The sequence below is a fragment of the Syngnathus leptorhynchus genome, chromosome 2, assembly GCF_054491065.1.
Source record: "Syngnathus leptorhynchus isolate UIUO chromosome 2, UIUO_Slep, whole genome shotgun sequence".
NCBI classification, from domain to species: domain Eukaryota; kingdom Metazoa; phylum Chordata; class Actinopteri; order Syngnathiformes; family Syngnathidae; genus Syngnathus; species Syngnathus leptorhynchus.
Genome location: NC_141196.1, coordinates 7,459,209 through 7,474,137, shown reverse-complemented (window position 1 = coordinate 7,474,137; position 14,929 = coordinate 7,459,209). Strand labels below are relative to the sequence as shown.

General features: G+C 41.1%; 2 protein-coding genes across 6 annotated transcripts; both read left to right on the top strand.

The window, feature by feature from the left end:
* Positions 1 to 867: 867 nt before the first annotated feature.
* On the top strand, positions 868 to 5,299 carry LOC147060528 (seipin-like). The gene is made up of 10 exons (XM_085904519.1): positions 868 to 1,008; positions 1,703 to 1,797; positions 2,288 to 2,534; positions 2,686 to 2,764; positions 3,273 to 3,416; positions 3,518 to 3,553; positions 4,037 to 4,171; positions 4,307 to 4,404; positions 4,660 to 4,780; positions 4,861 to 5,299. The coding sequence occupies exons 3-10, from the start codon at positions 2,293 to 2,295 to the stop codon at positions 4,915 to 4,917; spliced, it is 912 nt and encodes a 303-aa protein (XP_085760645.1). The 5' UTR covers positions 868 to 1,008; positions 1,703 to 1,797; positions 2,288 to 2,292; the 3' UTR covers positions 4,918 to 5,299.
* A 66-nt stretch (positions 5,300 to 5,365) lies between these two features.
* nxf1a (nuclear RNA export factor 1a) lies at positions 5,366 to 14,596 on the top strand. Of its 5 annotated transcripts, none has more exons than XM_085904459.1 (23): positions 5,366 to 5,534; positions 5,720 to 5,807; positions 6,319 to 6,369; positions 7,185 to 7,413; positions 7,602 to 7,734; positions 7,820 to 7,903; positions 8,034 to 8,138; positions 8,477 to 8,557; positions 8,948 to 9,017; positions 9,184 to 9,272; positions 9,370 to 9,477; positions 9,555 to 9,664; positions 12,233 to 12,269; positions 12,564 to 12,632; positions 12,761 to 12,816; positions 12,901 to 13,008; positions 13,192 to 13,250; positions 13,340 to 13,455; positions 13,541 to 13,583; positions 13,682 to 13,760; positions 13,910 to 14,092; positions 14,171 to 14,231; positions 14,307 to 14,596. In XM_085904459.1, exons 1-23 carry the CDS (start codon positions 5,508 to 5,510, stop codon positions 14,343 to 14,345), a joined length of 2,025 nt encoding a protein of 674 aa, XP_085760585.1. In that variant the 5' UTR covers positions 5,366 to 5,507; the 3' UTR covers positions 14,346 to 14,596. The 5 variants fall into 5 exon arrangements, with proteins under 5 accessions (XP_085760585.1, XP_085760594.1, XP_085760602.1 ...); XM_085904476.1 differs by having other exon boundaries at positions 5,383 to 5,534; positions 5,677 to 5,807; XM_085904468.1 differs by lacking the exon at positions 6,319 to 6,369.
* Positions 14,597 to 14,929: the final 333 nt, after the last annotated feature.

Here is a 14,929-nt window from a genome sequence, read left to right as displayed (position 1 = left end):
TTTTTTATTAAAAAAGTATCAGAGAGGATTTTTTGCAACAGTTAGTGTATATCCTTTAGTTTTCTGTGTAATAGGTCAAAGTTGCAAATGTTGAATGACTAGCCTCGTCCTGCCCTAATTCAACTGACGGTATCAATTCACTCGAGCCCTCCTCCTGAGTTGCCCTTATGGCTCTCTTTGATGCCAAGCCACCCAAGAGGCCGAGGCTTAAACCCACACAGAGCGACATCCAACCTGGCTTGTGGCACCATCCCTTCCCCACCAGACGCTTCTCAACAGGAGCAGGAGCACCCCCCCCCCCCCCCATTCCTCCCACCCCCCAAGGGACCCTTGGGCAATGCACCCAAGCCTCACTCAAGATAGTGAGTAAGGGTGACTGGGGCATCAGTGCAAACGCTATCTCCAAAGCCATCAGCTCTGCAAAGAACAACCTGGCAGTTAGCAAAATATCAGTGAAAGGTTACATGGGCAATGTAATGGGAGGGTAAAATCGGGATGAAGACATGAATGGAAGCGGCTACTGAAGGAGCTGGTTTCTAATGAGAGGGATTATCATGTTGTCAGAGGCTGATGGATGTGAGCCTCCGGAATCACCTCAGATATGCTAAGAGAAAGGAAGGAGGGCTTTGTACTAGGTCACATTGTCATTGACAGCAAATCTATCTTGACCAGTGTGAGATGCTTCAGCTCTATGACATAATGACTATGCCCCTTTTTGACTAGCTCTCCAACGCTAATTGCGGCCTTTGTTTTCACCTAGGAGTAAGTCTTGTAAAAATAACTGGTTTCACAAGGCGCTCCCCATTCAGCTGTTTTTATCGCTGAAGGAGCTCCTTTTCTACTTTTCAATGCACTGCTTTCTCACATCTATTTTGTAGTATCTACTCCCTCCCAGTGCTGTCTTCTCTTTCTTTCTCTCAGTCAAAAATCACAGAAGATATCCCACAATGCCTGTAGGCTGTCGGCGCAACATCCCTACACTCCCCTCAGAGGGTCCTGCAAGTAAAGGCAAGCTTTATCAAATAGAATTATTGCTTTGTGTTGGCTTAGAAGCAGAAGGCACTGTGAATTCAAATGAAACTTGATATCTTTTTGGCTATAAATGTCTCACTGAAGCACAACAAATCCTTGCTTGAGTTTATGAGTTAAGAGTCAGATGTAAGCGCCTGAACATGATCGGGTAAAATGTCTTTAATTACTACTTAGTTGAAACCAACTCAATATGCTAGAAGGTTGTAGAAAGCAGCGATTTTGGAAGTATTGATAATCAAAACATTTATGTATAATTTAAGCAATGTGTATTATAATTGTGTAAATCTATTGTCGCTATTTTAAACATATTTCAAGGGGGCCCAGTGCCCCCTGTCCCCACCTCTAGCTTCTATACTCAGTACTTTAGTGGTATTATACAGTAAAAGTTTGTTGAGTGTTGAAGTAGCTCCCTCTGTGACTGATCAAAACATTTTAAGTATGTAAGAGAGCTGATGTGTCGTATTGTACATCATGAATTTTGGACACTGTTATATTTTGTGATTGTCGCTTCAATTTTGAGTCCACATTCTAATGTGTAAATACAAAAATGTGCCAGATAAAAATAATAACTGTGTGTTTGTGACTCTGTCTTGCCCTGTTAGTAGAACTGTGTTCTAGTTGGCAGGCGTACCTCCGTGGGCTGGACTAAAACTTTTTCTTTGACTTGTAGGAGCTCAGAATTGGAAAGCTGTTCACATTGATTCATCTTAACAGTAGACCAAGACTTGATTCTCCTCACTGTTAATGGAGCATCCGAAAACAAAGGTAAGTGATATTGCTTCACATATTGGGCTGTGTTGGTGCCACACCTTTTATACCATCAAGTCACACAGAATAAACAGCATCTGCTTGAGGGATCTAACCAGCGGCTTCACAGTTGTGAGGGGAAATGTTCGAAGTTGTTGCTGTTTGATTTGTATTCCTTCATTTGTTTAGTAGGGTGCTTCTTAATAACATAAGCTTGCTTGAAAATTAAAATGCATAAAATAAAAGTCATTGAATGCCTATTTGCTGATTTTGACCTCCAAATAGAACATTTTAACTTTTGATCCATCTGCAGTCATCTGATGTTAAAGTGCTCTGCTTGTGACCTAAAATTAGACTCGCTGATTTCACACCTCTCAGGCCAATGAATGAATGTTTGTTTGGTCCTCAGAAATCATTGCATCTTTATCAGCACAGCAAACTGTTTTAACCCCATTCTGATGAAGCTGACTGCTTTTTTTTTTTTATATTCTTTTTTTTTTTTTTTTAGATTTAATGGATCAAGCAAATCACATGCAGTCTGGAGAGGAAACGTTCGTCCATTTTGGCTTGGTGACGAGATTGAACGATGCCGCTGTCAGTGCGATGTTCCGTGTCCGTCAGAGGGTTGTGCAGAGCGTCGTCTTGCTCTCCGTGCTGGTGCTGCTTCTCTGGCTCTCCGCCTTTTTGTATGGGAGCTTCTACTACTCCTACATGCCTTTGGTGGCTTATTCTTCACCAGTGCACTACTACTACAGGTGAGTGTGGGCTGTTCAAGGGCATCAGGAAATGGCACATTTGGCCGCATTGATAAGTCAGTATCAACGACACCCTTTGTCCACACTTTTCAAATCTCATTTCTCCATCAAACTATGGTCCAATTTATTATTATTTTTTTTGCATTTGCAGGACAGACTGTGACTCTCCAAAGTCTTTTAGGTGCTCGTATCCCGTGGCCAACGTCTCCCTGATGAGAAACAACTTGCCTGTATGTGCAATTACTGTGTGTGAGCACATATACTTGATATATGTGCATGTTTTTTGGTTTAAATGTTTGATTTGTAGAGATTAAACTCCCTATTTTCATGAGAAATCAGACCATAGAATAAAAATAAATTTGCACTTGTTTTAAGGCTTAATTTAGTTTAAATCAGTTGACGCCTGTACTGTATATCATAAACATTCAGTACACAGAGTGAAATATAAAAAATATTTTGACTATATCTTAGTTGATGAAAACCAATAGAATAAACATGATCTTAAAACAAAATGTAAAATATTTGGATATAGCAATAATTAGAAATGGCCTGCAGAAAGGTATTTTCATGAGAACAGAACAGAAAGGCTCAAATTAATGAAGTTTTCTATGATATTCAAATATATTGAAATGCACCTGTATTGTATATTAAACATAAAATACAAATTGGAGTATGAAGCTGCCCTTTATAAAAAACAAAAACACATCGGCTATTTTAAAGATTATTCGCTATGTTCAGGTGTTGACATTCGGCCAGGCCTATCAAATGACTCTCCAACTGGACATGCCTGATTCCGAGACCAACCAGGAGCTCGGGATGTTCATGATCAGGACAACCTGCTTCTCTCGTGACGGAGGCCAAGTGGCGACGTCCGCTCGTTCCGTAAGTGGCCCACGGAGTTCTCCATGAAGCCCCGGACTGTTAATCAGCGTGTTAGTGCTGACTTTTCTGGATTCACTACCACGTTTCCGTGTGTTTCTCAGGCAAGGCAACTCCCGTCCGCCTCCAGCTCTCGCTTTGTGAGTATAGCATCAATAACTTGCTCAAACAGAGCCATGTCAGAAATGGGGCTCATATATAATAGTTGTTTGTTTGTCTTCTAATGATTGTGTTGCATTATTGGAAAAAATCAGCAAGTGGGGCTATGAAAGCCACCAAATCACAGCACAACAGGAATCTCCTCAAGCTACTTCTCCACGAGAAGCCACAAGATGGCGCCAAAGCAACCAGACAGTACTTTAATTGAAGCGCAAAAGCAGTCATGCTTGTGTGTGTGCCACGGGGCAGGTTTCTCCTCACCTCACTCCGTACCCAAAAAATGCAATTACAGTACAGCATAGTGTGAATCATAAATAGGCAGGAGGCGGGTACTGTACAGTAAAAATGTCCAGCAGGAGATATGCAGTAAAAAAAAAAATGCATTTCACAGCCAAGTCCAAAATGTCCATTGGGACTTTTCTGGAGTGAAATGTAACAACGGTGCTGTGACACTCTTGTATCAGAGTATGCTGCGTTACCAGTCCAACCTTCTGAGGACCATGTCAACACTGCTGTTCTTCCCGGTGCTCCTGGGTGGAGTTGTTGAGCAGAAGCAAATATTAGCGGTGGAACTCTTCTCGGAATACACAGACAACCCAGTAAGTGCAACTGTCTGTGCGCAGTTTGTTCTATGTCATCAACCAAATTCTCAATCTTTTTGAGCAAATTCTAATTTTAAGATCTAGTTTACATTGTTAACAAAACTCATTCTCTCCTTTCTTTTTCATGAATAGTACTCCCCCTCGGCCACAGCCGTCATCGAGATTCTATCCAGCAAGGTGCAGATCTATTCATCCCAGCTCGTCATCCACGCTTATTTCACTGGTGTAAGGTGAGAGGGTAATTTTTGTTGCCATATCTTGTGAAAACATGTGTTGGTATGACAACTTGATGCAAACACGGCAATGATCATGGAAAGGCCGGATTTTAACCCACAACCTCAAAATGTGCTGACCATCCATCTATATTGATTATTGCACTGTACTTTACAAGTACATTTACATGACATGTCATTTCCATCAATAAGATACTAAATGTGGCTGTTAAGGTAAATAAGTTGGACTACTAAGATGTGTTCATTGTTCAGGTACTTGCTGTTCAACTTCCCAGTCCTGTCAGCTGTTGTGGGGATGTTCAGTAATTTCATCTTCCTTAGTGTTTTCTTAGTCTTCAGTTACACGAGACTCCTGTTAGACAGACCAGAGCAGGTGAGCGACATTCCTCATGCATGCTGATTCATTCATTCAAAGTTGATGCGTTGATTTTTAATTGCTTTTGTTTTTGGCAGGCCCAAACGAATGCAGCAGTCAGGTTGGGAAATGGTGACAACAATACACCTACTTGAGACGATTTTAGCTGTAAGGAGAGTGTTGGTCTGACCTCAGCATGAAAAGACATCTCGTCCGCATCAATTGAAAGTAGTCATGTCTTTCTGCTCGATCACCCTGTCACATTCTATAATTGTTTCCACTTTATGACTGGATTTTACTTGGCCTGAACAAAAGACATTGTGTTGTGTGAAATTAACAGTAGAGGTTTCTCAGTTACTTGCACCAGTCGGATTTACTTTCTATGAAGAAAGTTTACGTTAAATTGGGAATTTCTGGAGCTGAAGAAATACATCTTATCCACAAGACCGCTTATTACAAGATTTTACTAAATATGTTTTCACAACATGTGGTTGTGCTTATGTGTGAATGCATTCTATTTAACAAATAAATGCAACGTAAACGTGTCTCAATTACTGCTTACATAAGTATTATTAGGGTGGAACTCATTAACGGTGACGTCACACAGTGGCGCCATTTGGAATACCGCCGAGACTGAAAAGTGAGACGACGCGAGTCATAAGAACGTGAGCAGTGGATAAACGACTCTGTCGTTGTTCTGTCGTTTCGTCGCGTCACAAACACCAGAAGAAATACATACAAAATTATGTGGACAATTTTGAAAAGTTTCTCGGTGAGTGCACAATTTTGTACAGTTAACAGAATGGGACAGGTGCAGAAGGATAGCTAAATCTAAATTAGCGAAACGAAGCCGCGCCTTGTCAAGAGAAAGTGTTTGCCAATCTAAGAGTGTTTTTTTTTTATTTATTTTTTAGAAACGATAGGTTTGCTTTTTATTTATTTTTATTGACAATGTAGGTGAACCAGACAGATACATTTGTGCCGTACATGGACACGCAGTGGAAACGTGTGCCCAACCTGCAGGTTACACGAGCGCTACACCAAAGTAAGTTGATTTTGACCATTAAACGTCTATTGATTCGGAAATATATGCTTGGCTGCGATTTATTAGATGATATCTATCATTAATTTAATTTTAGTTATTTTCTACTGAGGGTAGACCTTTGCGGTTTATTGTCTAAGGCGCATGCTCAAACGTGGTGTGACTTTATCCTGTCATAACGTAACCCGGAAGCTGAAAGTGTACACATCCGCCATTTTAATGTCCACCACAGTCGTTGAAGCTAACTAGGCTACAACAAGGCGTTAGCGTGGCAACGGCCAGCTGTGCCCTTTCTTCTTTGTTATAGTGCCCTTGTTTTATTTGAAGATAACTAAATCTACTCGCATTACCAGTCCACCTTATAAACACAGTGGGGCACCTTGGCTGTTTTGGGTAATTATTTACGAACACCCTCTCAAGAAGATGGCGGAAGGCGCCCATTACTTTGGTAAGTAATGTTTCAGTACATCGTTAATCTTTTTCCCCTTTCCTTTCTGGTGCATTGTTTATTCAGGCTCTATGCTGTCAAGGGAGGTTAGATGCACGGGTTTCATGACTTCAGGAGGTAAACTTTTTCCTTCTCGGCCCATCTTTTCTCCACTTGCTCTAATGGACCATATTATGTAATCACGGTTTGAAAGAGCGATCTTTATAGGCGAGTACTCGTTTCGTCCTGTCATTCAGTCATACTGACTTTGTTAGATTCATATTTGCCAACTGGAGATTCACATGTAAACCTGGATGTCAAACTCGAGGCCTGCCACATCATTTTACGTGGCCTACTAAAGCTAATCGTGTGCGTCTACTTCTTGATTCTCATTCAAATCTGTTCCAAAATTGCAACTTTGTCAAATCTTTGAAGAATATATTCAAGTGTCAAGCTCATTTTTTCACATTTACTGTATGATGGCCTGTTATATATTCATCCTTTTATCCATTTTCAAACTCCTTATCCACTAGAGCCACAGGTGCACTGAAGCTTTGAGCAGGAGGCAGGGTACAATCTGGACTTGTCTCCAGCCAATTCATAGTGAGAAAAAAACCCAATTACTGTATAAGTAATTTTGAATTCGGATCTCCTAGCAAGTGGCTGGTTCAACTATTGTTCAAAATAATCACATTTTGTTACAATATCTTAACTTAATAGTATTTAAAAATAATTTGCTGTATGTTTAGCAACGACTATTAAGTAGACAACACAACCATTGTGCCTTTTTTTTCTACAGCTTTGTTTTAAATGTTTGCTTCTTAAAACATTTTGAAATAAGCAAAGCTGATTTCCCAATTTGTTGTATTTTTCTCCTTAAATGATATGCATGGTTTTGATTAAAAAATGTAAAGTTGAATCAATACACCGTATAATATTTATTTATCTTTCAGAGCATGATGACCGCGCTGGACCGAACAACAATCGCAACCGTAAAGGCAGAAGTTCCAATAAAGGTCGTGCTTACGAACGCTTCCGTAGAGACCGCCAACGTGGCGGTCAGGGTGGTGGCAGCAATGGAGGAGGCTTTGGGGGTCCAGGACCACGCTCCAGACTTGAAGACACTGATGGAGATGTGACAATGAATGACAGCAGTCAAGACAATAGCGGTCAGAACAGATTGTGAGTATTGCATAGTTTTAACTTCTATCCTGTGAAGTTTAAAAGGCAATCCATATAGCTATTACAAAACATCAAATTTACATGAGATATTTTTTGTCAGCGGAAAGACAACACTTTGGATTGTAAAATTCAGCCTTGTTCAAACTAATAGGTTTTGTCCTGTGTATTTATTTAATTATTGTATCTAGCACACCTTACGGAAGGCCCTTTCGAAAAGACGGCCGAGACCGGCGACAAGGCAAAGGGGGAGGTGGCAGAGGAGGCTTTAGAGGAGACAGAGGGGGTGGAGGGCGAAACCGTGCCACCTGGTACAAAGTGACCGTGCGTATCACATTCGTTACTATCATCTCCACAATTCCTTTGCTCTATTAATCTTCATATCTCTTTCAATGGTGTTTTTCCCTAGATTCCTCATGGGAAAAAATATGAAAAGAAATGGTTATTGACTGCGCTTCAGAACATCTGCTCTGTAACTTACACACCTGTTCAGGTAAGGCGCAGCATCTTTATGTTGAACACTTTTTTTTTTTTTTTCTTCAACAACTGGAGTCACTGATGTAATGCAGAAAGTTCTTTTATTTTGAAGTTGTTTTTCACTGCATTACACTTTGCTATTGCAGTACCACGTTGACCATAACAGAGCCCATTTCTATTTGGACGATGCCGCTGCAGCCAATGCTCTGCATAAATGCTCTCACAAAATCACCGACACAGACGGCTACAAGGTGTGTAAGTTAACTTAATTCCTTTGAAGTCTACCGCCAGAGCTCCCACTTTGAGGTCTCAATGTGTAAAGGGGGGCACCATTGTAAAGTTTGAAAATTATCTGGGGTTTCCATTTTTGTGTCTAGTTTTGTTTTAGCCAAAATAATCCAGCTGGTTTATTTTAATGTGTTGGGATCGGATATGATGTCAAGTCATTGACTGGGCCACCACCACTGCTTTTGAGTAATATGCGAGACTGCCTGCTTATGGCGGTAAACCGTTGTACCCACAAATAATGTGCATGTAACAAATGCTAATTGGGCCTCTTGTTTACGGATGTGGCGTTTCTTCTGTTAAGGTGGAAGTGCACGTCAATCGTAGCAATCCACCCAACTTCCTCCTGTCTGACCTCAAACCAGAAGATATCGAACATTTGAGGGTAAGTTAAAAATAATTTTGAAGTCCTGTTATGTCTTTGAATGAGGTATTGAATATAACTCCTCTCTGATCCACCTAAAAACATGTTGATGTCGCAGTACTATGGATCCACTTAAACCATACCTATACCCTCTGGAAAATAACAGTGTTTAGAAAGCCTCAGTTGTTGCTGCCCAGTTCTGAGGCATCTGACCTTTGACATTGTATTGCTCTTATTCAATCTATCTGAAAGATGAGGCTGATAGAGTGGTATTTATGTTAGTGTATTGTAGCATTTAGATCAGCGTGTTGGGACGCCCACCACAGTTTGTTACTGGTCTCTGTGCATCTGTGCTAAGAAGTTATTTTTTTAAAATAATTAATTTGTAGTCTTTATTGTGTTCTAAAACAGCAGTGTATGGCAAAACGTTTTGATGGCTCACAACAAGCTCTGGACTTGAACAATATCCGGACAGACCCTGGTAAGTACACATTCTCAATACTTTTGCCGCACCATTGGTATATTCAACGGTGTAATTGTGTACTGTGAATATTTGTTTTTGCGTTAAACAAACTGTTACGGACAGAAGTAGCTAAGCATTTCTTGTCATCTTGCCTGAACCGTGGGATCAAATTTTTCTGTGACAGACCTGGTCTCCCAGAATGTTGAAGTCATCTTGAATAGGAAGACAAATATGGAAGCAGTCATCAAGATTATTGAAGAGAATATTCCAGAGGTGTGGTGAAAGAAGTTTATAATAAATATACAATATAATCCCCCCCAAACACGCGCGCTTTTCGGATTTTTATACCAATCTATTTGTCTATTGCTAGCTGACCAGCCTGAACCTGAGCAACAACCGTCTGCATAAACTGGATGACCTTAGTGAGTTGACTACAAAAGTGCCTAATTTGAAGAGCCTCAACCTTTCCCACAATGAGGTGAGTGTGGAAATCAATAACCTTTCATCAACACAGTTGTATGTTTTCGCACCAACCATTATACTGTCATTGTTTAGCTGAAGTTAGACCGAGATCTGGACAAAGTCAAAGGCCTGAAGCTGGTGGAGCTGTGGCTGGTCAGGAACCCGTTGTGTGATCTCTTCAAGGACCAGGCTTCATACATCAGGTTAGTTAACCATTCTGGGGGTTAAGATCTGTTGTTGTGCAGGGAACACACAAGTATTAATATCTATGCCAGATCGGTATGTCCAGAGGTGCGTGTGTGCAAAGAACAAAAGAAGCCTTTGTCTTATATAGAGGATGTTTAGTACCTCAGCAGGGAAGGATAGCCAAGTGATTCCGTTCATTCCCTGTTTGTGTGTTTCCATAATTTTTTTTGCAGGATCTCATTTGGTTCCAGATTTACTGTTTAATCACTTGAGTTATATTTTTTCCCCCTCAGATATAGGATGGCGTTTAAAGTTTTCTACTTCAACTGCAGATATTTTGTTTGCTGTCCTTGATGTCGTCTCAATTTAGGAAGCTGTCTTTTCTTTTCCAACTATGCCTGTGGGGAAATACAAACTCTGGTCTATAATTCTCAGTGCTGCTGGTCCCAGCGCTCCCGCTGCTGAAATCCCCTGCAGGCATCCCATAAACAGCAGCAAAACACCAATATAGGAGTATACGGTTAGTAGTCCTAGAATAGACAGAGAGGTCCGGTAATCCTATGGAGTGCTGTGACAAAATGGCAGGGATCCTGAGCAGCGCTCAGACGACTATATTGTGGTTGTGTATACAAGAGTGTGGCATAAACCTATGTCCTAACTTGCGTATGGATGAAGTAACAAAAGTGCACACAGCCAGTGACGCCCCCTTCCACTGCTAACACCCTTGCCCACTCGGCTTCCCGTATCAGGCGGGTATGGAAGGCTGGATAGCCAATGACGGGTAAGATCCCACCTCCGAAACTTTGGGACAACCTAAGGCAGGCACAGTCACGATTACCCAGCCTCAGTCCTGGCGTGCGCGGCCTCACGCCACCAGTGGAGGAGCGGGACTGGACAGGAGAAGCCGATGGGCGGAGGGGGACGCACGTTTGTCAATGAGAGGTGATGCGCCAACCAGCTGGCCCACCGAAATGGATGAATTTGCTTGAAAAAGCCTCTGGTGGAGACATTCTCAACTGATGTTTTACCTGGCCACAAGAAGAAAAACACTCCCTCTTCCATGCTGCTGGTGACTTTGACCAGAGCAAAAAAAAAAAAAAGTCCAATCCTGCATGGCAGGGTATCTCTAGTCTGATCTCTTCAACGGCTTTGGCATTAGACATTTGAAAGTCAATGATGGACTTTTTCTATTTTAAGATTGCCGAGTATAGTACTTATTTGCCTTAGCAGTTGCTAACGGATGAGCAGTGGGGGGCGGCTGGGCCCAGCTTACACTGAAATTGTATTTTCAACTTTTCTCTTGCGGATACTCGCAGTGCGACAAGCCTCCTCTCCTGACTTCTGCTCTCTTCACACGTTTACTCGTAGGTTTTTGTCAAGCACATGAGTTTGTCTCTGTCTTTTTTCCATTTCTTTATCATCCGCTACCATGAGATGTCACAAAAAGCTTTTGTTTTACGACTACAGAAGGAAGACGTGTGCAGATTTCCATTGCAGTCTTGTCAGACTGGCTCTGTGGCTTGAGTCTGTGTGTGCGTGTGTATGTGCTTCTAGATAAGTGTGGTTGTTGCTTCCCCATGTCCGTATTGGGGGAGAGGGTGAGTACGCCTGCGGGTAAGTGCACATGGAGATGGGGGAGCAGTGTCGTTGCATGGTCTTAAAGGAAATAATTGTTGGCTGGGTTATATTGTGGGAATTTTCAACATCTCCGCACAAGATGATGACATAAAATGGGCTATTTAGACGTGTATGGAAGAAAAATTATAAAAGTACAAAAACAAATCAAGAAGCACGTGTTCAGAAAGATTCCACATCATCTCCCTGCTTCTCTGACTCAGTATCATGACAGGAATCTTAATTCTCCCTAACTACCTTTAAGAGCAGAAAACATGGCTTCTCACTTGAAGTGGAACACTCAACATTCATTCGCAAAGTACCTTGCAATCTTAATATTTTGTAGGGAGAACCTTAAGGTTTGCTTTTCAACAGCATTGAATGACAGCTTTTTATAAGGCTTCCATTCATAACTCCTGGGTAAGAAGACAAATGTGACATGTTTAATGTGGGCAGTTTTCCATTAATAGTACTTTTTTTTTTTTTTTATTACTCCAATCCTGTTAAGTGTCATGGCTGTCAGGTGAGACAGAACCTCTCCCACCTGACATGACAGTCTATAGCAGTCTACATGGACAACTACTCGCATTCGCTTTTGTTCTATTGGATAATTTTGATCATCCATTTCAATTAACCTACCAAGCAAGTTTGGAGGAATGTGGGAGGATACCAAAGTACATGGGGAAAAAAAAAACCTGCACACGCGTGGAGTAAATATGCAAAATCTCCACACAAAAGCCTGAGCCAAGATTCAAACCGTAGATTTCTGCCTTTTAAATTCTTTTGTTACCAGCAGTATTTCTGCAGAAGAGACAGTGTAGCAACTTAAACTTGAGATGTTGGGAGGCACATGGTGATGTCAAATAGACTAACCGGAGGGTGCTTGCCACCTGCAGCAAACACAATGTATTGGTATTGTTCCTTTTATGGTGATGATCTAATGCTCTTTGGGTTTCTTGTTCCCATGCCAGTGCTGTGCGGCAGAGGTTCCCCCGCCTACTTAAACTCGTGAGTCTACTTTTTGATTTATATTGTAATCTCTACTAACAGCGTTGACCTAATTTGTTATTTGTGCTGGGGATATAAGTTGGTGCCTTGAGATGAGTGAATTAATGACATTGCCGTTTATACCAATGGGAAATATGATTTAAGATACAAGTGTTTTTGAGTTGCAAGAGTGGTCACGGAACAAATTAAATTTATGTCTCAAGCCACCACTGCAGATTGGGGGAAAATGGGAGTCGTGTCACATCTGTAAAATATAAATTGAATGCTTATCAGATTTTTGTGTGCTTTTTCTAGGATGGTAATGACCTTCCTCCGCCCATCGGATTTGACGTGGAAACACCCACCACCATCCCCCCTTGCAAGGTTATTACTTTTGTTTAACGCAAAATAGTTGGGCATTTGGTTTCAATTACCCAAGGAAAAGATAATGCGCTGCATCACTTGACGACTGAAAGTCTGACCACTGCGTTTATATTCATTTGGTAATTCAGGGAAGCTATTTCGGCTCCGATGAAATCAAGGGCCTCATCCTTCGATTCTTGCAACAGTGAGTTTGTGTCGCAAAAATCTAAAAACATCGGGACCAGGGCGCAACAATGCTCTAACTTGTCTTTCATGCAATTTTTGTCAGGTACTACAGTATATATGACTCTGGGAACAGACAGCCTCTCCTGGATGCTTACCATGACGGTGCATCGTTGTCCATCACAACACCTTTTTCCAACCAAAACCCTTCCAGGTAAAAAGGTCAAATAAAAAAAAAAAAAAAATTCATTTGTTGCCCTTCTTGCATAAAGCGATGAAGTGTTCCAGCCGCTTTGTCTGCCATTGAGCATCGGCAGTTCGGTTACAATTAGATGTGATACGTCGTGGTGTTGAGTTAAGTTTTCCCGCAAACCCACAATATATATATTTTTTTTAGGTCAAGTCTGGGGGAGTACCACAAAGACACTCGAAACCTGAAACGGATCAGAGACTCGAGTAAGTCACGAGACTTTAGCGATAGCGTTGTCATTTTGGCGAGTAATGCCATGCCATGTTCTCATTCTGTGTAACTGTATCTCTTACAGCGATCCGCTTCAGACTGCTGAAGCACACGCGTCTCAATGTGGTGGCTTTCATTAATGAGCTACCCAAAACTCAGCATGACATCGCCTCTTTCACTATTGATGTCAATACCTACACGGTGAGTACTCTGTCAAGGTGTACCCTTGTTGTTAGATATTTGTTATTTATTTATATTTATATATTACCTGTCTGTTTCTCAACAGAACACACTCCTGTCATTCACCGTCAGCGGAGTCTTCAAAGAGGGTGACTGTTATATTTGTCTTATTTTGATGAACGGACTACTGATGTACTGTCTGCATTTTAATAAATATATATGCCTTTTTTTTGTTTGTTTGTATTAGTTGCTGTCAATGGAAAATCCAGAGACTCTACTATGGCCTTCTCTCGAGTTTTTATCACAGTCCCTGCAGGAAATTCTGGGTAAACAATCCTCTGTTCTACATTGAAAGTCTAACGAATAACTTTTAAACCTTGTCATGGCATTTCCAGTAATTTTAATGGATAAAGGTGATTTGAAATATAACTGTAGTTGAATGAACACTGACAATGAAGCCAAATGCCTTTTACAGCCTGTGCATAGTCAACGACCAGCTCTTCATCCGAATGGCCACGACAGAAGAGATCCGAAAGGCTTTTGTGGCACCCGCTCCAACGCCATCTTCCAGCCCGGTGCCCACTCTTACTTCACATCAGCAGGAGATGCTCACGGCCTTCTCGCAGACATCAGGCATGAACCTGGAATGGTCCCAAAAGTCAGTCTTATCCTAAATCTGCAAGGGTTTCTTTGATGCTGTATTCAAATGTCTGAACAAGCATTTTTTTTGTTGCAGGTGTTTACAAGACAATGAATGGGACTTTAACAAAGCAGGGCAAATATTCACACAGTTACAGGTAATTTATTTTTGAACTATCTGCATTTGGTACCATTTCCTGTTTGATAACACGAAGATTTTTTTGTCTTTCCAGGCGGACGGAAAAATCCCTGATGTTGCATTCATCAAATAAGCTATTGATTCATACCTCTTGTAAAAAAATGAAAATAGATGCATCGTTTTGTTTGATAATGTTGTCTTATGTTGTTGGAGAAGTATTAAGTCACAGAAAATGGTTGAGCATACAGTACAAGTTCTGTAGGTGTGGTTTTGTTTTAGCAGCCAAAGTTGTCCGCAACTAATAGGACTTTTGCGGATTTTTGTTCTATGGATTCTGTATACAATTTTTTTTAATTGTAATAAAAACATTTTGCCAGTTTTTTATATGGACCTCATGTTTTGTATTTGATTTAGCTAATGCAATTCTTGAGATATGTACTTCTTTCCAGTCTGAAAGTTGACCTGGCAGTCTGAAAATGTCATTGGTCTTGATGTCTGTAGTCAGGCTTGTTTGTTTTATAGATCACCCATCATTAGGGCATGCCTGTTAATCTAGATCTAGGATAAGGGGCAACAGGTTGGTGTAGCTAGGTTTGTGGGTCAGTGTTACAGCACAGGAAGGACAGGTCTATTTGTGATCTATGGTCATATGACTGCTTCCATGACCTTCACTTTCATACATGACAGAACGAGATCCTAAAGCTACAGTATATTCTT